Source organism: Equus quagga, chromosome 7, assembly GCF_021613505.1.
Source record: "Equus quagga isolate Etosha38 chromosome 7, UCLA_HA_Equagga_1.0, whole genome shotgun sequence".
In the NCBI taxonomy this organism is placed as follows: Eukaryota; Metazoa; Chordata; class Mammalia; order Perissodactyla; family Equidae; genus Equus; species Equus quagga.
In genome coordinates this window covers 51,219,101-51,246,022 of record NC_060273.1, presented here as the reverse complement: position 1 = coordinate 51,246,022, position 26,922 = coordinate 51,219,101, and the positions used below count along the sequence as shown (strand labels likewise).

Genomic DNA, 26,922 nt, shown 5'->3' with positions numbered 1-26,922 from the left:
TCTTGAGTGAGCGATCAAGTCACTTAGAGTCCTGGTCTCTCCAGCTGAGAAGCAGGGTGAGAGTTCCTACATTGTGTAATTAAGGACTTTTGGTTGGCTAATACCGATCTCATGACTAATGGCAACATGATCCAAATGTTGCTGGAAACATAGTCTTTCTTCTATTTGTTGGACCTTAATTAGCCACTGGGGTATCACAGAGATTGGCCCGCTGATGATATTATTAGCCAATGTCACACGTGAGCCATAACAAAGCCAGTGGGTTTATACCACTTTTTCCTTTCCACTCATCCCCTGCTTCCTGCTCTTCGCCTTCAATGGTGCAACGGCTGCTTTGTGGCTAAGGGAGGCAAAAGGGAAAGAAACCCACATTTTTGAGCACCTACTGTGTGCCAAACAGAGGTGTAGGTGCTGTCTACGTATTATCTCAATTAATCTTTGAAGCATCAACCTTGACGAAGCAACTTGGATGGCTGTGAAATGGGGAATTCAGATGGAAAGCTGGGCAAAGTGTCCAGATCATACTGCATTCTGTGCTGGCCTGTGTACAGGACCAGTGGTCCCGGTGATGGCAGTTGGGCTGAGGCAGTGTGTCTGTCCTACCAGAACTCACAGCCGATGGAGCCTTCACCAAGATTCTCATGGTAGTCAAGGCAAATCAGCAGCCAATTTCCAGTGGAATGCTGGACTCCGTGTCTCCAAGTGCTTTGAAGGCAGAAGGAATGTTCATGAAATGTGAACCTCAGAATAGATCAGTAATACCTGACCCAACAGGATGCCAGCGAGTTGTGACCAAGTGGGATATTCGAGCACCGTGATCAAACTGGGGTAGCTTTCTAGAAGGTCATCAGCCAGATCTGTGGAAACTGGCCAGCCTGGACTGGCTATTGCAATTTCTGCATTTCCAAGTGTTTCCTGTCCCAGGGGCTTGGTGACAGTGGAGGGCGGGGAGGGAGTCGGTCTAGGTCCCCTACCTGACTCATTCTTCTCGATGATGTCCACCACCTGCCCCACGCTGAGGCTGATCTCCGAGCTCTCCTGCTTCTGGTAGTCTGCCACTACCACATACTGCTCCAGGACCATGGGGTCCACCGAGGTGAGGTCACCCCCTGTGGATACAAAACCCTATCAGATGTCACATCTGGCCACCACCTATGTGTGAAGGTGGGGGAGTAGGGTGGGTCAGGAGGACATTCCAAATAGACAAAGATGTCGTCACAGGACTTGTCTCAGAGTCCCCCCATCCATCCATTCTTTCATTCATTTCCTCACTCAACCATCAACATTTACTAAGTTCCTGTTCTGTGCAGGTGTTGTGCTAGGCACTGGGGGTTAAGGGATGATTAAGATATGGGACCTGCCCTGCAGAAGCTGACAGCCTAGTGGGAGAGTTCATTAATTCACACTGATCCATCCATTCATTCATTCACCCATCATCCATCCATCCATCCATTCAAACATCTATCCATCCATCATCCATTCAACCAAACATCCATCTGTCATCCATCCATCCAACCAAACACCCATCTATCATCCATCCAACTAAATATCCATTCATCTAACCAAACATCCATCCATCATCTATCCATCCATCCATCCACCCAAAATCACCCATCTATTAATTCATGAAGTCAACAATGATGTTCCAGACACTCTATGAGGTGCTTGGGGTATTACAATGAATGAAACAGATATGATTCTCAGCCTCAAGTAACTTAATCTAGTTGGGGAGACAGACACATACACTAGTATATATCATCACTAAGTGTATAGGGTAAGATAAGTATTAATTTTTAACAGATGCATTATGGGAAACAACCAGGATGCCAGACAAAGAATAAACAAGAAAAAGTGCTGCTATGTTTAATGGGGTGGTCAGCAAGACCACCTAAGGAGATGACATAAACAGAGACCTGAGACACAAGGAGTCATGAGGAGAATGGGAAAAGAACAGTGCTGGCAGATGCTGAGATGAGAAAGGGCTTGGAGTCTTCCAGGAACTGGAAGGAGGCCAGGGTGGCTGAAGCCCAGTGAGTGAGGACAGAGTGGTCCTGCGTGAGGTCACACAGGGGGCATGGGCCAGAGCAGGCAGGGCCTGCTGGGCAAGGCAAGAAGTTTGGATTTTTTCTTTAACCTGAAGTAGAAAGCCACTAAAGGGCTCTAAGAAGGGAACGGCAAGTGAAGATTTACATCTTTAAAAAAATAATCCTGGCTGCCACAAGGAGAATGGATTAGAGACTGGCAAGAAAGCAAGCAGGAGATGAGATGGAGGCCACAGAGTTGTCAGGCAAGAGAGGACGGCAGCTCTGGACCAGGGCACGGGCAGCAGGGACAGGCACTCCAGGAGAGGCCGCGTCCACAGGACGCAGTGTGGATGGCGCTCCCTGGAGTTGTGAGGTCCTGGTTTGGCACCAGGACATAGCTGATACATAAATGAAAGATAGTGCAGAATCCGGGTAATGTAGAGGGGCCACCTGAGTTCAGCACTCAAAGAGCAGGGGACAGCACTTTGAGAGCAGCAGGCTGGAAGCGGTGGAAGGGCAGCCTGACATTTGTGGCCACAAGGGCCTGGTTTTCTGAAAGTCCTGATTCAAAATATTCCCTCCTATTATTTCCACAAACAACTGTAAGATCCAGGAAACCCCACATTTCTGCGTCCGGATACGCCCAGCAGTGGAGTGGTATGCACGAGTCGCTCACGCTGAGCCGATTCTGTGCATCTCTTCCCAACTCTGTTGGGTGGCGTCTTACTGGTAGCTTGAAACTGGCCACTGTGGGAGCATTTATACCACGGAAATGGGCAAATGCTACAAAGCAGGGCTTTCCATCAGAGAGCTGGGTGGGAAGCAGTTATACCAGCACACCACTGCACCCCAGCCTCTGGCATTCAGAAGCAGCACAAATGCCCTTTGTCAGAACCAGGAGCTCTCAGTGTGTGACGTGGAGAACCAGACAGGGCATTGTAGCTGGGTGGGGGGGGGGGGTCACCACTTCTCGGCTCTGTGACCATGTTCTGGCCCTTCACCCTTCCCGGCTGAGGGTAACGGAGGGAAATGGGAGGGCGCCTGAGCTGGGGAGGGCCCCTGGACAACCCTGCACCCTGCATGGGTGGGGAGAGCACGAGCAGAACAGAGAAGGAGAAGGGAGGAAAGAGACAGAAGATGTCGGACGAGGTTCGGAAGGCGGGCAGGGAAGCAGCCCCACGTGAAAGCCTGCGACAGGCTGCACGACACAAAGACCACCTCAACACAGTGCCCTGGAAGGTGGTACTGCCACCCTCACTTTATAGACAACAACAGAGGCGCAGAGATATCAAGTGACTTGTCCTGGATCCCACAGCTGGTTGGTGACAAAGCCAGACTTGAATCAGGTCCACCTGGCTCAAAGACTCCTGTGCAGTGGCGTGTGGCAGCGGGTGTGAAAGGAAAGAAGAGATGACGGAGAAGGTGGTCTGAGGCCAGTGTGCTTCCCTTCCCCATGGGTCACCATGACTACGCCCCCCTCCCCCGGTGGGATGGGATTGGCGCCCTTATAAGGAGAGACCCCAGAGAGCCTGTTCTCGCTGTCTCTCCGCCATGGGAGCGCACAGCGAGAAGCCGGCTTCTGCACGCCAGGAAGAGGGTTCTCGCCAGAGCCCGACCGTGCTGGCGCCCTGACCTTGGACGGCCAGCCTCCAAACTGGGAGAAAATCACTTCTGCTGTTTAAGTCACCCAGTCTATACTATTTTGCCACGGCACCCCGAGCTGAATAATACAAGGAATAATGGTAAAGTAGGATTTTCTTTCTAGCAATTCACCAGACGGCCAGTTTTGCTGAAAGAGTCCGTAAATGAGAGAATACTTCAGTAAGCATAGAAAAGTCAGGAAGAAAGATGCTCCTTAAATAATCTCATGACCTGTTAAATTTTGGTGGGAGGATTTCTTTCCTGCAGGATGAGCAGAATTTGAGACCACATTAGCCAAAGTCTGCAGGAGCCAGCCAGCCAGCCAGTCAGCCAGCCAGCCAGCCAGCCACGACTGGGAAATTCTGCAGACAGATAAGCCCTCTCCAACTCAGAGTTCTGGCACAGAATTCCAGGGCTCGGGCTGTCAACCTTAATTCCCTTTAAATTCAATCAAGAAGCCTGGTTCTAACATAAAGGAAGTGTTCAAAGGTCAGATTAAAAATAAGGCTAACCCCAGCATGGGCTCTTAGTCTGAATGAAGAGAGATGCTATTTTCCGAGCAGCAGAACTATAAATGAATCCGTCTCGCTCACTGCAGGTGAATGAGGTAACAGTGGTCACCACAAATTAGAGCTTCTGCTCTCCTTTCCACACCAGTCCCCTCATCAAGCCCAAGGGCCGCTCCTCTCCTCTCTGCTCTTTTCTAAGAAACATGTCATTACCCCCAGGGCTCAAGGACTATTTGCAGCTTTAGCAGGATGCCATGGCTCCGGCCAGCACCTATCAAAACAGCAGGTGGAGCTGTAAATAGCCCGGTTGGGAAAGGCCGGAACTCGTTTCAGATGCCACGCCTTGAGGCAGAGACCCAGTTTCTCTCCACTCTTCCTTGCAAGACCGGCCCTTGGGCCCGTAAAGCTGACCACAGGCCTCGTACCCAGTGGGCAGCAAAGGGACCAGAGCTGCTGAATTTGGAATTGCTACTGACGCTGGTCAGGGACACCTATGTCCTTTGAATTAACAGTAGTCTAAAAACTGCAGCAAACATATCTCCCTCACGACATTCGGGGCCCTGTTTTAAGGGCTTTATACATATTATTATTACAAATCCTATAATAATCCTACAGGGTGGATTACTGTTGTTATTCCCATTTTACAGATGAGGGAACTGAGGCCCATGAAAAGAGGCCCTTTTTCACTTCTGGAATCTCTGCTCGGCTACCCTCTCCCCACATTCTCATCAACCCCCTCAAACTTCCTGGAGACCCAGATAAATAAAAGAACTTAGAATTCCGGAAGCTCTGAAGACCACGCTGGCTCCAGGTGTGGTAGGGCTAGGCAGGCTGCAGATGTGGGGACAACCTTGGGTCTCGGGAAGAAAAAGTCAGGTGGTTGTGAATCTCCATGTATCGACCGCAGGCCTGTGAGAAGGCAATCGTCCCTCTGTGCACACCCAGTTCCCACCTTCTCTTTTTCCATAATGGCTCTTGATGAAGGGTTGTGATGTCCCGGAAACGGGAAGAGTGTCAGGAAGGAAGAGAGCTGACTTCGGGGAGAGTGGAAGTGAGTATGGGAGGTGCCCGAAACAGCAGTTGTCACTGCCCAGAACCGTGGCCGAGTGAAGGCAGTGTGGAGGTGGGCCTGGCGCTGAGGACGGCCAATCGGTCGGCGTGACTTACTGTGTATTCACACCTCCCAGCCTGCGTGCTTCGCCCTCAGCCCTGAATGCTCCTCCCTGTCTATGAGGCTCCTGCGCGCACTTCAAGACCCAGGGTCCCTGCTTTGTGACCCCTTCTCGCCACCTGAGAAGAATGCTGTTAGCTCTGAGCTCCCACATTCCTTTGTCTAAAGCAGAACAAAGCCATTTAACACCCTACAGCATGGTTAGGAAGCTGTCTGTCCCCCTATACCACTGGGGCATTCTCAGGGATGGACACCAGCTCTCACGCACTGGGTAATATTTAGGTACAAGATGAAACAACCTCCAATGCTTTCTTCGGGAAACAGAGTGGGGTATCAACCAATCAAGCATCCACCCATCCATCCATGCATCCATCCACCCACCCATGCATCCATCCATCCACCCATGTATCCATCCACTCATGCACCCATCCACCCATTCATGCATCCATCCATGCATCTATCCACCCACATAGCTGTATCCCAACATAGTGCCCAGGGCCTGGCACATCGAAGGTGCTCCCAGGGGTATGCTGAGCACTGAGTGAACAGGAGAAAATGGAAAGTATTCTTACCGGATTTCTTCTTCCCAACATGCTCCCTGTACAGGAAAGAATGGGGGTGGGAAAGAGTGATGAGTCAGACCTGTTGTGTGTTGACAGGAGTCATTCCTTTAGGAAACTGAGATTCTCCATCCCACAACATCTCCAGTGAATAAACAAAACCCAAGCCAGCCCCAAGGAGCCAGACTTCTTAAAAAACAAACAATTCCTCTTAATTTTCTCCCTTTGTCTGATAAGTGCTCTGGCGCCCTGGGGACCAGCACCTCCCCTCAGGGTCCTGAGAGGGGTGGGGTAGGGAGAGGGGAGCACGCAGTGTGAAAATGGAGTCAGGCCCCCACACTGCCCTGAGCCTGAAGCCCACCTCGTCAGGCCCAGCGGAGGTGCTGCCCCACTTCCTGGGTCCCGTGAGCCCTCACGGCGCTCGGTGGTAAGCGGTAAGCGGAGAAGTCCAGATAGCAGAGAACACAGCACACCTCGCACTGGTGACACGAGGGACACAACCAGAATCCACATGGAACAACAACTAGTGACTGCCTCACATGTGTCAACCACTCCAGAGTTTATAAATACAACCGCACTACGAATACAGTGTGACAAATCAGGTTTATGAAGTACTTTTAAGCAAATTATCTCATTAGTGAAAAGCTTTCCAGTGTTATAAAGAGAAAAGGGAGGTGGCAGGAGGCTGGGCTGAGGCAGGTGTGCCAACAGCAACGTTAGCTGGTAATCATTAAATGCTACTACCCCGTGCTAGTACCCTGCCAGGCACTTCTAGTTCACTCATTTACTATCATAATGACCCTAAGAAACAAGTACTCTTTTTATGTCTATTTTACAGAGGAGGAAAATGAGGCACAGAGAGGTTAAGTAACTTGTTCAAGGTCACACAGCTAGGACCTGAACTCAGGTCTAATTTTTAAAAATTGAGATATAATTCACATACCATAAAATTCGTCCTTTTCAAGTGTACAATTCACTGGCTTTTAGTCTATGCACAAGGTTGTACAACCATCACAACTATCTAATTCCAGAAATTTTCATCACTCCAAAAAGAAACCCTATACCTACTAGTATTCACTCCCATCCCCACTCCTCTCAACCACTGATTGCTTGCTGTCATAATGATCTGTCTATTCTGGACATTTTCTATAAACGGAATCACGCAAGAGGGGAGTTTTCGTGACTGGCTTCTTTGATGTAGCATAAAGTTCTCAAGGCCCCTTCACGCAGCAGGTATCAGTATTCTAGTCCTTGTTAGGGCTGAATAACGTCCCGTTGTGTGGAAAACCCACACCTTGTTTGCCCATCAGCTGACGGGCATTTGGGATGCTGCCACTTTTTGGCTATGGTGAGTAATGCTTCCATGAGCATTTGCACACAAGTTTTATGTGGACATAGATGATTATTTCTCTTGGGTATTTGTGTAGGAGGTTGCTAGGTCACATGGCAACTCGAGGTTAACATCTGAGGGATTGCCTGGCTCTCTTCCACAGAGGCTGCACTGTTTTACATACCCACCAGCAACGTAGGAAGGTTCCAATTTGTCCACATCCTCACCAACACTTGTTGCTGTCTGTCTCTCTTATTCTAGCCATCCTAGTGGGTGGGAAGTGGTATCTCACTGTGGTTTGGATTTGCATGTCCTGATGGCTAATGACGTTGAGCATCTTTTCGTTTCTTGTTTTTTTTCTTTTCCCCTGAGGAAGATTTGCCCTGAGCTAACATCTGTGCCAATCTTCTATATTTTTTTATGTGGGTCACTGTCACAGCATGGCCGCTGAGAGTGTAGGTCTGCGCCTGGGAACCAAACTCAGGCCGCAGAAGTGGAGCACGCCGAACTTAACCACTAGGTCACAGGGCTGACCCCTGAGCATCTTTTCATATGCTTACTGGCCACGTGTGTATCTTCTTTGGAGAAATGTCTACTCAGTGTCTGATTTAAAGTCTGGGTTATTAACCACCATATAATAATGCTTTCAGTGTAGCCTTGGGAGAGGGTGGGGGAGTTGAGCCAACCCCTGGAGTCCGGGGCTGCACTCCTGTGCGTCTGGGGAGGAGCAGCGGGGCCTGGCCCAGGGCTGGGCTGGGTCCTTCGGTCGTGATGCCTTACCCAGTGAGGTTAAACGTCCTGGCCCCTGTGTGGGGGAAGGTAACAGTGGACTACCCTCGCTCCCCTTTACCGGCGCTCACTTTGTCCAGGGGCCCATCAGAGTGCTGTACCTGGCGTGACGCACTGAGTCCTCACAACAGCCCTCGAGGGCCACTCCATGTTACAGATGGAGACACTGAGGCCCAGAGAGGTGAAGAACCGCGCCCAGGATCGGGACCCAGGAAGCCTGCCTGGAGCCCACGCCCCTGACCACACCCTGCACTGTCTTGTGGGTGAAGTTCCCCTCTCAGCTGCTGGCTCCAAGACACACGGACAAAGGTCCCTGGAAGTTGCTTCAACACGAAGCGCCACTTCCCCAGCTGCCATCCAGGCCTGCAGCCGAGACACTCCGGGCCACCCACAGTCCCGGCTCCTGCCCTGCCACACGCCCTGCAGGGTCCCGCTGTCCCAGCTGGAGGGGGCTTAGGGGCGGCAGGGGGCTCTTGGGTTCAAGTGGCAGCAGCCGTGTGGGCTCAAGCACACACAGCATCTTCTCTGTGTGACAGGCTTCAGGTGGTCCCAAGTTTTCTGCGCACGGCAGCGAAGACCTTCCCCGAACAGCACCATTTAGAAGCCATTACTTCTCTCCCTAGAGATTGCTGGGCAAGACCCCAACTTCCATCTCAAGCCCTCACTGGGGCACGAGCTTCAGGACCAAGGAACCAACCCCACCGAGCAGCCAACCTCGATGTCCATTCCTCTAAGCCAACAACCCAGGACCCACTGAGCCTGCCTGCTGTGGCCCCAGAGCCGCCCCTCGGCCCTCGGCAGCGTTCTCACCTTCCCTGCTTCCTCCCCTTCACAGCCTGGCTTCAAGCCAGGAAGGCATCGCTGGGGAAGCAGCTGCCGTGTGCCAGGCACGATCCCAGGTGAGAGGACGGTGCTCAATCCTCGCAACTAAGACGCGAGCAAGGTCAGCTGTGCCCCCTTTACTGATGAGGAAACAGAAGCTCAGGGAAGTCAAGTCACTTGTTCAAGGCCACACAGTGGGGAAAGGACAGAGAGACTAGAACCTTCCGCTTGCTTCCAGGAAGCCTCTTGGAACCAGATGCTCCACTCCAGCAGGATGCTGGTCAGCTTACGTCAGCTCTTTCTGCTTTCTTTGGTACAGTCTAGGCTGTGTTTTTTATTTTTAGCGGATGTTCTACTTGTGTGTATGTGCGTGTGCCTGCACGCACACACGTATCCATGTGTTCACGCAGCCTTTCTCACCAGTGTAGAGGCCTCCTGAGCGCAGGAGCTAGTTTTCTCTGGATTCTTCCCGAGGAAGAATGGCCAGTGATCATTAAGCACTACAGGGTGTGGTGGTCTTTGTTTTTCAATGAAGCAGGGAGTAATAACATTTCTTATAGGGGCCGGCCCTGTGGCGGAGTGGTTGAGTTCACGCACTCTGCTTCAGGGGCCCAGGGGTTCATGGGTTTAGATCCTGGGCGTGGACCTACACACCGCTCATCGAGCCATGCTGAGGTGGCACCCCATATGGTAGAGCCAGAAGGACCTACAATTAGAATATACAGCTATGTACTGGGGGGCTTTGGGAGGAAGAAGAAGAAAAAAAAAAGAAGACTGGCAACAGATGTTAGCTCGGGTGTCAATCTTTAAAAAAAATGTTTTCTTATAGCTAGTCAAGAGGCTCCAACTTTAGAAAAAAACTTTAGATTCTCATCACATGCCATACATCAAAATGAATTCTATTTTAATGAATTCTGATTTAATCAGTAAATATTAAAAGAAAAGAAAACTCAAACCACAAATCAACTTGAAAAAAATTAAATATCTCGGGTCTGAATGGTGACTGCCCTTTGTCACCTGAACGCAATGGGAGAAGTCACAACTGAAAAATGGTGACTAGATTTGGCTTTGCAAAAATGTAAAACTTACATACCTCATAAAATCTAGAAACAAAATATAAATGCAAAATAAAAGGCAAAAATACGGCAAAGGCTAATCTCCTTTATATTTAAAGAGCCTACACAAACTAATAATAAAAACAGTAAAATCAACAGAAAATAATGAGCAAAGATATATTTCCCTTCCAACTATGGTTATTGTGGAGTCAAGCCTTTTACTCTCTCACACCAACCAGCTTGACTCTTTTCTAGCTCAACAAACGCGCACAAGCCCTCAGGCCACTGGAAGGCAGGAACTGGGCAGATTTTCTCGGGCTCAGCGTGGGTGGCAGTTGCGGGAAATGCTTCGGGAATGAAGGCATTTGAATGAGCTGACCCTGCCTTTGCTGGGTTTTGCCTAAGACGTAGGGGGAGGGAGAGCCATCTGGAAGGCCTGCGAAGAAAGACTCTGGTCTTCCCTTCCCGTATGGGAACAAGCGTCTCCACGTGGTACCCACTGCTTCCAGAGACTTACAATAAATCAAACAGGCCAATTAGCTTCTCTTTTACTGTCTCACGAAAGACAGGAAAACCCGAGCGTCTTGACCCTGACAGCCAAGGAGCTGTGAAAGCTGGCTCCAAGGAGCTGTGAAAGCTGGCTGTGTACCTACTATGCGCCAGGCTCTGTGCTAAGTCTTTCCCACATTATATACACAAGCCTCACCGTGACCCTGACAAGTAGGTATTAGCATTATTCCCCTCTAATAAGTGAGGAAATGGATGCTCCTTAAAAGCATCAGAGTAAAACTCTGGGGAACTGGGGGGAAAGGTCTATCCTTTGAATTATCAAACACGATGCCCTTGACACTTGGGTGCCCAAGGGACCAAGATGTCGGCACTCCTGTCTGGGAGCAGCACCAGGGCTAGAACTCCTGGTCCTGCGCTCTTCTACGAGCCCACGTCAGCAAGCAAGCAGGGAAAGCCAGATCGTGGCCACCAGAGAGCATGACAAAGCCACCGCACAGCCCAGCTAACATCCCAGCTCCTCTCCAGGGCTGGTTCCCACCCTGTATCCCTGAGAATCCTTCCTTCCTTCCTGAAGATGCCCAGACTCTTCTCGCTCACAGCGGGCTGCCCCTGGCCCAGCTCTCTCCCATCTGTGTCCACAAGCCGGTCTGAGCTCAGAGGCTGGGGACCCACTTCACTCACCCTCACCGGGCAGGAGACCAGAGACCTCCTGGCATTAACATTCAGAAGGGGCGCCAGGGCACCGTTCTTAACCTTAGGTCCATGACTTGGCACAACTGAGGACCTCCTGAAACTGGGGGCATTCTTCCCAGGAGAAGGAAGAAGGCTGTTACTAGATTCTCCAAGGTCTGGGATGCCCCCAAAGTTAAGATCCTTGGGACACTGGGATGAGGTAGGAGAAAATCTAGATGTCACTGAACCCTGCGGCCCAAGGAACTCACACCAAGCTCAGGTCCCCCCTCAGGGGGTGGGGTTCCTCCTTCCTTCTGCCCGAGGACACTAGGCTAGGTTTGTAGAGCACCTGCCAAGCGCTTCTCTGTACATCTTCCACTGACGCCCAGGCATGGCTGCGAGGGAGGTGTCAGCAGGCCCACCTCACAGAAGAGGAGACGGAGGCACGGGGCGAGAAGCACTGCCCTTGTGCGTCCAGCTTGGAAGCAGTCGGGCAATTCCCCTGCCACGCATCTGTCGAGCTGGACACCCTGATCGACTCTTGGAGTAAAAACAGCTCTGGCTGGGCGGTCAGAGAGGAAAAACACCACAGGCCACACTTCCGAGCACTTGGCAAGTCCTTGGAATCTTTACTTATGGTGGCCCTTCAATCCTTGCCGTAAGCCTAAAGTGTGATGCCATCCCCTTTTCTCATGGGGGGAAATCAAGGCCCAGAGGCGAACTGAGGGAGGCCCAGGGCTGTGCAGCCCATGAGTGGTGGAGGCAGGATTTGAACGCAGGTGTCCCCAGTCGCAAACCAGGCCCTTTCTCTCGAGCCTGGGAGGGACACGTGCAGGCTGCAAAGAACCTAGATCCAGGCTCGGGCAGACCTGGGGAAATCTCCCCCCACCTCTTCCAAACCGCGTGGCCTTGGGCGAGCCTCTTTCGCTATTCTGAGCCTCAGCTTCCTCATCTGTACGATGGGAACGACAGCTCCTGCCCGGCAGTTCTGTGAGAGAACGGAGTGGAAACTGAACACTGTCAGCATCACAGTCTGCTTGGCCTCGCCTAGAAATTAGACTTGAAGTCAGAGGCTACAAGCCTGAGGTGGCAGTTTGACCAGGAAGCCAGGAAGACTGTAGACAAAGGTGTTTTGAGAATATCTCACCATTTCTTGTTAAGTTGATAAAAGTTGGGGAATGTCTAGACACAAATGCTAAAAACAGCAAGAACAGAAACCTTAGCCAGGCCGGGCTGAAGGCTCATTGTCGGATTTATACCTATTCTGTATCTTTTTTTTTTTTTAATTCACATGTTGGGAAGACATTCCCTTGTGAGGTTCTGATTCAAAAAGTCTCCTGTTATCCCTTATGGAACGTCTTCCTTAATTCTAAAGCCGTGCTTCTGCGTGCTGGCTCTGAGAAGCTGTGTGCCCGCACTCCGTGCTTGTCACAGGAAACAGTACTTACTGGAACATGCTTATTGCAGAAAGTTAAGTTTACTCATCTTTGTGTAGCTAAACCATTAGTCCTGAGGGATCAACTATCTGTGACCTCTGAACTTGCTTCTGCACATTGCTGTGTATATATAAACGGCCTGATTTCACTTGTCAAAACTCTTTGATGCTTTCTCCTTACGGGTCTATTTAAAGATAAGCTTTGTGACTTTAACAGACTTATTTCCAACAAGCAACAGGAGCCTTTCTAGCTCAACATACGCCACGTGCTCAGCACACGGCACCTGTCTAGCAAACACAGGCCTGGGCTCCTAGCGCTGTGTGGGGACAGGCTGAGGTCAGAGCTGGGACTCACACTTCTCCCGTAACACAGCCAGGCTGGCAATTCTCAGCCCTTCCTGATGGGGCCCAAATGGACCCCAAACCCCAGCAGCTCTTGCTCCTGTGACCCCAGGACGGCCCCAGCACCAGCGAGTGAGCTGGTGTCCTCCTCCAATTATGATTTCTCCATTAGCCAGATCCCTTCTTTCTGCAGACAAATATGATTGTCTTTCCCCAAAAGGGGCTTTTATAAAGGCCCTGTGCATGTATGTCAGTGTTTCATGCTGGCAGGGCTGCTGGTGCTATCAGCTCTTGGTCTGGAAGGGCCGGCAGGCAGGGAGTGTTGAGCTTGGTGTGATGGGCACCGGGCAGCCGGGGATATGCACTGACAGGCATCTGGGAGAGCTCGCCGTCTGTGCAGGGAGAAGAAAGAGGGAGGCAGGGGCTGCGTGGACATTCTGGACAGCTTTGGAGCCCGGCTGACCAGGATCAAATCCTGGTCCCGTCACTCACTAGTGAGGGGACCTCGAGCAGGTTTCGGTCACTCATTCATTCACATCCCTAAAGTCCTGAGCACATCGCCCCTCGTGGATGAGGCCCCGAGACGAGTCACCGCACAGCCCCTGCCTCCTGGGCTCAGTCTTAGTGCCAACACGCTCGGGTGAGTGCAGCGTGCTTGGGGACTCCAGAAGTGACACTCGGCCAGCTTCTTCCCCTCTAGAACTCCGCCATCGTTACCCACTTACAGCGACTGCGAGGGCTACACGAAGCGAGGACCCGCAGGGGCTCAGTCCGCGGGATCCAGTTTAATTCTCACTTTGCTTCCCTCCAACTCCTCCTGGGCCAGCCCGGCAGAAGGGAGGCGGTGAGGGCGCTCTGGGGAGGTCCGCAAACCAACTTACTCTTTGGGGGGATTCAGGTCCTCAGGCCTCGTCTCGAAGAACTGCAGCACCTCGTCACACTGAGAGATATAGGGGGGCAGCTGGATCAGGGCCTGGGAAGACACAGGCAGAAAGGACAGGGCGTCAGGAAGGCCCTGAGCCAGGGCTTCTCAGAGTCGGGCCTGCGGCAGAACCACCCGGGGGCTGTCGAAACACGACTGCTGGGCCCCCACCCGGAGGTTCTAATTCAGCCTGAGAATGCATGCTTCTAGCAAGTTCCCTGGTGACAACGCTGCTGCTGGTTTGAGGACCAGACACACACACACACAGTGTGTATATATACACGTATATTACAGGAATATTTGGACAAATAACATATGCATATTTAGACAAAACAATACACTATGAACTCTATGGCCTGTCATTATTCCCCCACAACATCGTCTACACTGGATATTGGGTGTCTGCTTTATTGGATATTGGATGTATTGTACTCTATTCAACTTGCTGCCTACCGGTGGACATTTAGGTTGTGATAACACGCCTGCATGTCTTACCTCACGGATCTGCAGTATTAAAGGAAGGGACTGTTCTGTGATTCAGGTAGAGTTTGGAAGGTCCCAGGGTGATGAGGGGTTCAGACACCTGGTATCTCCCACGGCTCGAGGCCAGGTTAATCTGCCATGCCAGCGCATCCGTCAAAGGAGCCTCAAGTGACTCTGCCAATGGGCTGGACGAGGAGGCGGGTGGAGGGCACACAGTGGGACGAGGCATTGGTCGTGCCGGCTTATCTACCAACAATGATTCAAGGGACATTTTCTTTGTGCCAAGAACCACACTGGTTTCTGTGCCAAATAGGAGAGAATATGAGATCCTTTCCTAATTGTGAAAGGATATGAAACTAAGACATGGCTCCATAATGAATAAACAGCTCAGTTGAACAAATGTTTCCTTAAGCGCCCCTCCCCCCAGGCCCCGAGGACGCAGACCCGAGCACAGCAGTCGTTTTACTCACACACGTTACTACAAACCTCCGTGCAGGGAAAGTGCCTGTGCATGCGCACTGATTTCAACAGCACAGGCAACGCCGCCAGCCACCTCAGCCCCAGCGCACACTGCGGAGGGAGGCGGATGCCGCGCTCTCCGCAGAGGCCTCAGTTCCCTGGCGCCCAGCGTGCCTTCCTGCCATGCTGAGTGCGAGACCGGAGTGGGACAGACGTGTCTTGTACGTTCTGGATAACAAGTCTCTAAAAGCTCACCCTCCACCAAGGGATGCTCCAGCCCTGCCACCGGGCTGTGACGGACCAGTGGCGTGACAGACGGGGTCTCCAGTGCGGCACCTTTTACAGGGCCGCAGGGTGTTTTGACCCTACGTGATTTATTCTTCCAATCTTTAGAAAGTTTTAATTGTGGTAAAATACACATAACCTACAATTTACCATCTTAACCATTTTTAGGTGTCCAGTTAGTGGCATTAAGTACATTCACACTGTTGTGCAGCCATCACTGCCACCCGTCCACAGAACTCTTCTCACCCTGCAAAACCAAAACCCTGTGCCCAGTAAACACAAACTCCCACCCTCCTCCCCAGCTCCTGGCCGACGCTGTTCTACTTTCTGTCTCTGCGAATCTGACCGCTCTTGGTATCTCATATGAATGGAATCACACAGTGTTTGTCCTGTTGTGACTGGCTGCTTTCACTTAGCCTAATGTCCTCAGAGGTTCATCCACGGTGTAGCATGTGTTGCAATTTCCTTCCTTTTCAAGGCTGAATAATATTCCATCGTATGTGCAGACCACATCTTGTTTACCCATTCATCTATTGATGGTCACTTGGGCTGCTGACCCTACTTGGCCTTTGAGTCAGGCTCTGACTTGAAGCTAAACCCAGACGCCACCACCCCAGACCCAACGGAGAAGACCACATGTGAGGGGGTGGACGTGCTTTAGTAAGGTGCCTTCCCTGGTCACTGTCCATTCTCTGTCCTTTGTGGGTGAAGGCTGCTGACCTGAAGGGCCCGGTGTTTGTGGCTTATTGATTTTTGTACGAGCCTTGCAGCAGCTCCTGCTCTGCAGGGAATCCCCAGGGTCTGGCTTTTTCCAGGCCGGAGGCAGAGAGCCCAGTGGGGAGAGAGCAGGCACTTCCCTCCCCCACTCCGGCTTCTGACCCCCTTCTCTTTCTGGCTTGGAGCCGCGAGTATTCACCCTCCTGCCCACGACAAGCTGCTGTCCTGGGGCCCCCTGTGGGCCTCTCTGTCCTCTGAAATCCTGCAGCTCTTGCAGGAGGAAGCATGTAGTGAAGGGGCTGGTGATATGCCGGACGGTGCGGTGCACTGGCTCTGGGGGCAGCTAGCCCGCAGTTCGCCCCAGACCGCAGTGACAACACGTCCTCTGTCGGCTTGGCTCTCCATGGCTCCTGAACGGGCTTGTCTGCATCACCTCGCGTCGTCCTGGGAGCGCTGGCCCATTCAGAGACGGGCAAGCGGAGGCTCTGGTGCAGTGACTGGACTTGAGGGCCCTGGGCTGACCGACCGCAACTCCTCCAGCCTGAATCCAGAGGGCAGGGGCGTGCGGCTGTTCCTCCTGCCCTTTCCCTGCGTGTCCACACAGTGCTGGGGAGACGGACACTGGGGAGAAGTGTCCGCTGGGTTAATGACACAAGACAGAGGCCTGTGCGTGGCCATGTGGCCCGTCTGGGGAGAGCCGGGTGGGCCCCGAGGAGGCCACGGTCTCTATCTAGAGGGGACTCGCAGGGCACTCCCTGCAGAAAGGGGCAGAGGCCTCGAATGGACCAGCGAGGGTGGGCACAAGGTGGTCCTCAGAAACCTCCCCGCAATGCCAAGTTCTCTTCTGTTTTGTGGAATTCCTAGGAAGCGAAAGCCAGACCAAACTGCCAAACGGTAAAATAAGCCGGGTTACTAACAAAAGGCGGCTGAAGGCTTAGATCTTTGCTCCTTTCCTTCTGGAAGGACAGGCTAGCAATGAAAACGTGACCTGGGCAGAGAAATAAACTGCTTCTGAAATACTCTAGAATTGTCTTGGGTTTGGTCAGTAAAGACAAAGAACTACAGTTCCAGGAAAACTTGGTTCTGCCGCGGAAGGAATCCTGGCCCTTTGGCCAGATGTGGATGGTGGATGGAGGGATGAAAGGAGAGGGGAGGAGAGCAGGTCCTGCTTGATCAGGGGGATGACAAAAGGTCAGACAGCCCCAGCTCCCGCCGCTGGCTGTGGGTTCCTAGCTGTGCGACTCTGGCCAAGCGCCATCACAGCTAGGAGCCTCAGTGTGCTCATCTGTAAAGTGGAAATAACTAACACCACATCGGAGGGTGGTGCCACAGAATGAGTGAGAAAGTGGCTGTCGGGTCTCCACCATATACCAGCTGCTTGATAAACGGACGTTTACCCTTTGGCTGTCTCCACTGTACCAACTACAACAGTGAACTGGTTCCCAGGGGTGATGACAGAGTCAGCACGGGGATGACATCAAATGACGACGCCTTGGCTCGGGAGAAAGGTTGGGTTTCCTCAGGTTTTTTTCCAATCCAATTTAACTTAAAGAAGAACGCTCCAGAGAGTTAACACTTCTCTTTCTTTTTCAAAACTTTATTTTATTATAGTAAGAACACTTAACGTGAGATCTACCCTCAAGGAATTTTTCAGTGCGCAGTATGGTATTGTTGGCTGTTGTACACAGATCGCTAGGGCTTATTCATCTTGCTTCACTGCAACCTCATGCCCGTTGATCACTAATTCCCCACATTCTGTCCCCACAGCCCTTGGCAACCACCATCCCACTCTGAGTCTATGAATTTGGCTGTTTTAGACAGCTCATGTAAGCGGAATCACGCAGGATTCTACCTTTCTGTGATGGGCTTATTTCAGTCAGCACAGTGTCTTTATGGTCCACCCGCACTGCCACATATTGCAGACCTGCCTTCTTGTTAAAGGCTGAATAGTATTCCATCATACGGAGAAACCACGTTTAGAGTGTTTCCACACCTCGGCTATTGTGAATAGTGCTCCAATGAACACGGGAGCGTTAATATCAATTCCACATCCTGATTTCAATTCCCACGAATAAATACCCCCAAGTGGGGATTGCTGGATCATATGGAAATTCTACTTTTAATTTTCTTGAGGAACCTCCATACCGTTTTCCATAGCAGCTGCATTTTGCATGCCCACCAACAGAACGCAAGGGTTCCAATTCCTCCACGTCCTCACCAATACTTCTTGTCTTGTTGATGTTGTTTTGAAAACAGCTATCCTGACAGGTGTGGGGTGATAGCTCATTGTGGTTTTGATTTGCATTTCCCTGACGATTAGTAACACTGAGCCTTTTTTCATATACTTGTTGGTCATTTGTATATCTTCTTTGGGGAAATATCTATTCAAATCCTTGGCCCATTTTTAAATTGGGTTTTAGCTTTTTTGCTATTGCGATGTATGAGTTCCTTACATATTTTAGAGATTAACCCCTCAGATACAGGACTTGCAAATATTTTCTCCCATCTTGTGGGTTGCCTTTTCACTCTGTTGATTATTTCCTTTGCTGTGCAGAAGGTTTTTAGTCTGATGTAGTCCCACTTGTTTATTTTCGTTCTTGTTGCCTGTGCTTTTGGTGTCATATCTGTGAAATCACTGCCAAGAGCCCTGAAATAAAATCCATGCACGTGGTCAAGTGTCTTCAACAGAGGCGCCAAGAACACACGATGGGGGACGGACAGTCTCGTCAACGAACGGTGACGGGAAAACTGGCTAGCCACACGCAGAAGAATGAAACTGGGCCCTTATCTTACACCGTCCACAAAAATCAACTCAAAATGTGGATTAAAGACTTGAAAATAAGACCTAAAACTGTAAAATTCCTGGAAGAAACACTTCTGTAACTTGTTTCCCGAGAGCAGGACCGTTTCCACAGAGCCTTGCAGGCGGCAGCAGCAGCTGGCTAGATCTCAAAACATTTTTTGTTGTTTTTGTTTCATTGTTTCTGTTTTTACTTTTATGGCATGTGATACCAGTTTTATATTACAATTGTGATATAAAATTTCCTCTAAAATATATATTTTTTAAGAAGTTAAAAAGTGAGTTAAATTAAAAAATATTAATAATAATATAGGTGGTCAGATATGATAAAAATCTTAAAGGGAGGTCTCAAGTGGCTGGAGTCTGGTAAACACTGCTATTATACTGCCTACAGTTTAAAATATCATGGCATCGGCATGCACACTCATAGGTGTGTGTGTGTGTGTGTGTCAGATTTAAGCTACTCACTAATGATGGTTATTAATATGCAAAGTACCATCATTGGGAATCAGTGCCTTAGAAGTGAAAGACCCCAACCATGGGGCCTCCCTGAAGAAAAGACTGCTTCATACTTTGGGGCTTCAGTTAACTTCACCTCTGACCAACCCCATAGCTGTTATTCACCAGCCTAACAGCTGTTAGAAATGATTTTCTTTACTGCCAAAAACAGGGGTGTTCCCAGACGCTCAGGCCCTTGAATAAACAGAACTTGGCGAGCCCAGCATTGCACATCCTTCAGAACGGGGTCCCGGGTCCCGGATTCCAAATCCTCTGGGTTCCACCTCTTCTTGAGGATTTGACTGTCAGACCACAGTTAGGATCAGCTGATCCTGCCACTAGGATATGTGGCATCTGTCTCGAGGAAACTTTCATGCAAAGCAGTGTCAGACAGACAGCTGGTGTTTCAATGAGCTTACAGAACAACTTGAGAGGCTGTTTAGGGAGCCGCTGGGTAATAAATGCTGAATGTGTGGCAGGATTTGGCGGAGTCTTGTTTTCATCATGTCTTTTGATGACTAGAAATTCTTAAATTTCATATACTCAAATAAATCAATCTTTTTGTGGCTGGGCCTGTTTGTGTCTTTAGGAATCCCTTTATACCTAAAGATTATGAAGACATCCTCCTATTTTTAATCTTCTAAAACTTTTTATAGCATAGCTTCTTACATTGAGGTCCTTAATTTTCTTGGAAATGAGTACATGTGTGGTGTGAGGTGGGGGTTAGCTATCCTTCTTGTTTTTTCCCATATGGATACCCATTCACAGAGGACTCCAACCTTTCCTCAATGATCTGCAAGGCCACCTCTGTCAGCGTCAAAGTGTCCAAATACACAGGGGTCTGCTTCTGGATTCTCTGCTTTCTTCAAGTGGTCTGTCTGTCCTTGTGCGACCACCATACTATGTTAGTTACCATAACTTTATAATAGGTCTGGTGGAGCAGAAAGTTTCTTCCATTGTAATATCCACCTGGTAGCTGGGTTTCAGGATATCTACAGCCCTTATCTATCTTTATCTATTGGAGATTACCAATTTCTACTAAAATAAAGCTAATGGTGATAAATTAAATTGGCTTAAGTCAGCCCACAATGATGTCGATAACAGATACCCAAGTGTCATGTGAAAGCCTACGCGGTCTACAAAAGACTTCAGACTTTGTGATAAAAGGGATGGTTTCCTCTCCTTCCAGGAAGACGGTTCCCTTGAAGCCAAGCCCAAGGAATCTGGCCAACCAAAACCCCGAATACCCATTCTGCTTCTTACAATGCATTAATAGCAGGGGGTGGTAACTTCCATGTGGCTCACATAACATGAGCAGTTTCTTCGCTGTGCTTAATCCAGGCGCATTCATGAACTCTGACATGCCAAACATCAGCCAGATGCAGGCAGCCGCTGCCATCTCTTATCACTTCAGGATTTTAAACTTCCCTTTTCAAATCAAATGTCCAGGGGTTCGTGAAGCCCCAGGTGTGAGGAAGTGTGACTCTGGAGAGAAGTTGGGTGGGCGGGGGAGGAAGCAGGATAGCATACTCTGGGCTGAAGGACAACAGTTTCTGGGGGAGATACAAGCAGGAACTTCCCAGCTGGGCAGGGTGACCCCAAGGGTCTTGCCAGCAGGGAATGGACAAAGGTATTTCAGGCTCTAGAAGTTTGGAAAGGGACAAAGACAAGATCTGAGGTTTGCTCTGAAAGCCGGGAGGCAGCAGTGGTGTCTCTGTGCTGGAGTGACTGTCCCTGCCCCTCACCCCACCCCTTTTTGCAGATGCCCTTAGGAGAGAAGAGCCTGAGTTTATCTGCCTCTGAAATACATGCTTGAATATTTTGGCCTCTTGAATTTTTACTTTCTTAAGAGAGGCCATCAGCAGCACATGAGTGCCTGGGTTCAACTCTCAAATGCTCCAATACAGTCATTGGGAGGAAGTTTGGTGGCCTCCACTTCTTCATCCACACAATGGGAATAATACAACATACTTCTCAAGGTTATCGGTGAGACGAAATGAGGTCACGTCTGGCAAAGAGAAGACCCTCAATCATGAATGATTTTCCACCCTTCCCCGACGTCCCCTGCCAAGAGAGAGGTCATCTACGCCCACACTGCCCCCTTTAAATTTTTTTACAGATTTATTGAAGTATAATTTACATACCATAAAATTCACCCATTTTAAGTACACAATTCAGTGATATTTAGTAAATTACAGAGTTGTGCAACCATCACCACAATCTAGTTTTAGAACTTTTCCATCAGCTCAAAAATTTCCCCCAACCTAATTTGCAGTCGATCTCTGCTTCCACCGCCCCCAGGCCCAGGAAACCACTGATCTGCTTTCTGTCTCTATAAATTTGCCTTTTCTGCAAATTTCATATAAATGGAATCATACAGTATATAGTCTTTTTGCATCTGGCTTCTTTCACTTAGCAACGTATTTTTGAGATTCATCCATTTTATAACATTTATCAGTATTGCACTGCATTTTACTATCGAATAATATTGTATTGTATGGATATTCCACATTTTCTTTATCTATTCACCAGATGATAGACATATGGATTGCTTTCAATTTTTGGCCATTATGATTAATGCTGCTATGAACGTCTGCATCCAAGTCTTTGTGTGGACATGTTTTCAATTCTCTTGAGTACATACCTAAGAGTGGTCATATGGTAAATTTAACTTTTTAAGAAACTGCCCAACTGTTTTCCAAAGCAGCTTTCCATCATACTCCCCACCAGAATGAGGGCTCTGGTTCCTCCACATCCTCACCCACTCTGGGTCTTGTCTGTTATGTTGATTACAGCCAGTCTAATGGCTGTGTAGGTATCTCATAATGGCTTTGTTTTGCATTGCCCTTATGATTAATGATGTTGAACACCTTTATGAGCTTATTAACCATCATACGTCTTCTGTGAAATTTCCATTCAAATCTTTTTTCTGTTTTTAAACTGGGTTGTCTTTTTATTATTGAGTTGAGTTCTTTATATGGTCTCAATACAAGTCCCTTATCAGATATAAGATTTATAAACATTTCCTCTGAATCTGTGGTATGTCTTTTCATTTTCTTCACGGTATCTTTTTTTTCTTTTTAGGAAGATTAGCCCTGAGCTAACACCTGCTGCCAATCCTCCTCTTTTTGCTGAGGAAGACTGGCCCTGAGCTCACATCCGTGCCCATCTTCCTCCACTCTATATGTGGGACGCCTGCCACAGCATGGCTTGCCAAGCAGTGCCATGTCCGCACCTGGGATCTGAACTGGTGAACCCGGGGCCACTGAAGTGGAACGTGTGCACTTAACTGCTGTGCCACCGGGCTGGTCTCTATGTGGTATCTTTTGAAGCTCAGAAGTTTCTAAGTTTAGTAAAGTCCAATTTACTAGTTTTTCTTTTTCGGTGTCATATCTATGAACTCTATCTAAACCAAGGTCATGAAGATTTCCTCCTATGTTTTCTTCTAGAAGTCTTATAGTTTTAGCTCTTATGTTTAGGTCCATGATCCATTTTGATTTTTTTGCATGGTGTGAGGTAAGGGTCTAACAATTTTTTTGGAGGGCACATGGATAGCCTATTATCCCACAGTATTTGTGAAAAGATTATCCGTTTCCTATTGAATTTCTGGGCACCTTTGTTGAAAAGCAACTGACTATACATTTTATAGAGTTTATTTCTAGACTCTCAATTATGTTCCACTGCCCCGTCCCCTATCCTCACGGCAGTGCCACACTGTCTGGATTACTGCAGCTTTGTAGGAAGGTCTGAAAATGGGTAATGTAAGTCTTCCAATTTTGTTCTTTTTCAAAATTGTTTTGGCTATTTTGGGTCCCTTGCATTTCCCCATACACTTTAGGATCAGACTGTTAATTTCTAGGAAAAAAGCCTACTCGGATTTTGAAGAGATTATATTGAATCTGCAGATCAACTGAGGGAGAACTGCCATTTTAACCCTATTGAGTCTTCCAATCCATGAGTATGGAATGTGTCTCCATTAATTTAGAGCTTCTTTAATTTCTTTCAGGAATGTATTGTAGTTTCAGTGTACAAACCTTATATTCTTTCATTAAATTTATTTCTAAGTATTTTATTTTATTATTATTATTTTTTTTGGTGAGGAAGATTGGCCCTGATCAAACATCTGTTGCCAACCTTCCTCTTTTCGCTAGAGGAAGATTGTTGCTAAGCTAACATGTGTGGCAATCTTCCTCCATTTTTTGTATGTGGGATGCCACCACAGTACGGCTTGATGAGCAGCATGTAGGTCTGCACCTGGGATCTGAACCCGCGACCACGGGCTGCTAAAGCGGATTGCATGAACTTAACCACTATGACACCAGGTCGGCCCCAGTATTTTATTCTTTTTGATGCTACTGTGAGTGGAATTATTTTCTTGATTTCATTTTTGAGTTGTGTAGAAATACAAGTGATTTTTGTATGCTGATCTTGTATCCTATGATCTCACTAATCTCGTTATCAGTTCTAGCAGGTTCTCTGGGGATCCCTTATGATTTGCTACAACACAATCGCGTCATCCGTGAGTCAAGGCAATCTTACTTCTTCCTTTCCAACCTCTATGCCTTCTATTTCTTTTTCTTGGCAGCTTACACTGGCTGGAACCTCCAGCAAAATAGAGAACAGAAGTGGACAGAGCAAATACACTTGCTTTGTTCTTGATCTTAGTGGGAGAGAGCATTTACTGCTCCATTTTTAAGGCATTTCTTGCTGTTCCCACCCTTGTCCCATCAGAACTGCTAGTGCTTTTAAGTCAGAGCAATAAATATTAAAGATAAGGGAAGCTAAACAAAAGAAAAATATGCTTCTTTTACATCCCCAAGCCAAACGATACATAACCAGAAGGCAGGCTCCTGTGGTTTAGAACATTCAAGGGACTGGAAGCCAGCTGCACTGTCCATCAATAGGGGTTGGCTGAATAACTTTTGGAACATTCACACACAGTGAAATACTATGCAGCCATTAAAAGTAGGCTCAAGATTTTTTAATAGCATGGGGAAATTCTTCTACTACAATCTTTAAGAAAAGAGAAACAGTAACAAAAATAACACAAGGGGATGGTCTCAACAGTGTAAAGAAATGCACGCAGGGAGAGAAGATAGAAAGGAACAAGGTAGAAACCGTCACGATTGTTGCCTCTGAGTTGAGGGATCATGGGTGATTGCATTTTCTAATTTCTATACACTTCTTTCAACTGTACAGATTTCTCACAAAAAGCATCTTGTAGCCAGGAAGAGAAAAGAAAAAAAAAACACAGGAAAGATGTGAGACACAGGGAAGTGCCAGCACTTCTCAGACGTACCTTACAGTATTCATCAATCGGTATCAGGCGTTTGACCGCCACGTCCCGGATGTGGCTGCGTCGGAAGAGAATTTTGCCTGCAGAAGGTGAGAGTGCACATGCGTTACAAAGGAGCAGCGATGAGCTGTCAGCAACCTGGGATGATGGGGATGTGGATGTCTCTGGTAGGTCTGAGTGGTACCCAAATTCCTGGCTGCCCTCAGCACCCTGTGCTGGACGTCCACAGGGCCTGGATGACCCCACGTGTGATCCTCCAAGGCCCCAGTCACAGCTCCAGTGCAAGTGCTTGAGGGAGCAGGACCCAGTGGGTGAGTTCTGGTGAGATTAGGGAGGTGGGAACCAATCCACGGAAGGGGCGTCTACCCAATGAGGAAGGAAGGTTAGACCTGATGGTCTGAGGTCCCTCGTCCAACTCTAGGATTCTCAGACGGGTGAGCAGTATCATGGACACTTATATGTCCTAATATAACAGTTCAGTCTACTTTCCTCCTCCTTCCTCGTACACCTCTGCTTTAGCCTCACGTTCCCCAGTCAGTCCATGTTCTTCCATGATTCTGTGCCTCTCCCTCTGTCTGGAATGCCCTCCCCATCCAACCTCATCCACCACCCCTGTTGGGAAACTCTCAACCACTTTCAAACGGGTTAAGAGCTCCTGTCTCTTTCTGATTGCACACATCACATTGTTGATTTCCACGCCTTCTTCTTTCCCACCAGTCATGGGGCTCTGCACAAATAGCACCTGACTGGGCCTTAGTCAATTTTGGCATGGCACTAACATTTGGTGAATATATGAAGGGGATTCCACCTGCCAGGATAACAAATCCCTCCAGCTTCTTCCCCAGGGAGTTGTTTGTAACAGAAGCGTTCTTGGCCTTCCTACCCCCGCCCCCCATCTAACTGAGAGAATGGTCCCGAACACTGGGATGATGTAGCACCAGGGCCTCCAGTACAACGGATGGCAGAGAAGGCGGGTCACAGGCAAAGACAAACACATAAATGATGCCACCGAGGGTCTCTGGAAATACCCAAGACACTGAAATGTCATGGGTGACATTTGTTTCAAGCAAAGCGGTGGGTTTCTGAGTCTAAGAGGAGACCCCCTTGTGGAGAGATGGTGGCAAAGCGCACGAACTGAGGATCAACACAGCCTGGGTTCGCCATTCTGGATCTGTCATATGGGCGGGGGGTGGGCCAAGTCAGGAATAAGACATCAAGGAGGGCCAAAGAGGCGGGGGACGGAGATGAGCTGCTCTGCCACGCTTATGCAGGAGGTCTCTGGGGGCAGGGCGAAGAGGAAGGCACAGGGAGACCACAGCTCTCCAGACAGCGGAGCACGGAGATCTGCGAAGAGCTTCACCTGCTTCTGGCCCAGGGACGTGGGGTAAGGAGAGGAGATGGGGTCAGGAGGCTGGCAGGGCGAGGAGAGATTAACCACTGTTCCAAGGTGGCTCTTGATCCACAGATCAAGCTCGTGTGGGCAGGAACAGGAGGGTAGGAAAGGTCTGTAAGAGTTTTCACAATAGGACAGAACCGAAAGGGACGATGGGAAGGAGCCTTTGATGTAAAGATTTGCAAGGCAAGTGGTGAGGGAGATTTGCATCCACAAAGGCCACATGGTTAATGTAACACTTTAAATAATTACATAACTTATCCTTGGGCAAAAGAGCACTACTAGGAAATCAGGTAGACAGGGTTAGCCTAATACTGAGCCTTTCTTTTTTGATTCATTTCCACCAATTAAAAAAAATACAGTGAGAGGAAATATATATTCCTTAATAGCAAGGAATCTCCTGTCTTTATAATGGTGATGGTTTCAATTTCGCTATGAGTCAGTCAAATCTCTGATACACATGCTTGTCAGGAAAGAAAAATCTAGAAGAAAGTGCATCTCAGAGTTCAAAGTGCTTATTGCTGATAGGGGCAGACAGAGCCTTTTTCTTTTCTTCTTTATGCTTTCCCCCAAGTTCCTCCCATAACTATTTATTTCCTTCAGGAATCAGAAAATTTTCATGTTACTTAGAATTAAAAAGCAAATTACGCAGCAAAGTGGGAAAGGGTCTACAACCCAGCTCCCCGGAATTGCTGGTCTCATCCCTCACTCCCTCGACAGGCGCAGTCTCCGCGGGGCCCTGTGCCAGCCCTGGGGCTGCCCTCCCGGCCTGGAGGGGCAACAGGGAGGGACCCGAGACACTGTGGGTGGGGCGGTCCTTCCCTGGGTGGGGAAGGGTGTCCCCCGCCCTGTAGCATGCTCAGCATCCCTGGCCCAAATCCAGAGAAGGCTGGGAGCTTTCCCATTCATTCCCCACATCCATCATCGGGATAATCAAATTACCGCCCTCACGGGTGGGACCACTCGCAGTTAGAAGCCCTCAGAGAGTCCTGAGCCTTCAGGAAAACTAAGGCGTGTGTGCAGTGCAGAGAAATCCCACACAGCAAACGCGCCCTGCCCTCTAATCTCTTTCTCAGGATGAGAGAGGAGGCCCTACAACCAACATTCTGGTCCCATCACAGTATAATCTCCCTTTCTGCAAACCAGAGGAAGGGAGGAGAATGGGGTGGACAGGCCTCTTACTGAGAACGTTGTGACCCGACTCAAAAT

General features: G+C 49.1%; 1 protein-coding gene across 5 annotated transcripts in view; it reads right to left on the bottom strand.

Moving 5' to 3' along the window:
- SH3PXD2B (SH3 and PX domains 2B) overlaps window positions 1-26,922 on the bottom strand; it is a 103,194-nt gene that overhangs the window by 26,859 nt on the left and 49,413 nt on the right. For all 5 annotated transcript variants that reach the window (XM_046667582.1, XM_046667579.1, XM_046667583.1 and 2 more), the window contains exons 4-7: window positions 24,324-24,400; window positions 13,742-13,833; window positions 5,918-5,943; window positions 975-1,109 (exon numbers count right to left, since the gene is read on the bottom strand). In XM_046667582.1, the coding sequence (XP_046523538.1) occupies window positions 975-1,109; window positions 5,918-5,943; window positions 13,742-13,833; window positions 24,324-24,400 (330 nt within the window). The remainder of the gene's footprint in view (window positions 1-974; window positions 1,110-5,917; window positions 5,944-13,741; window positions 13,834-24,323; window positions 24,401-26,922) is intronic.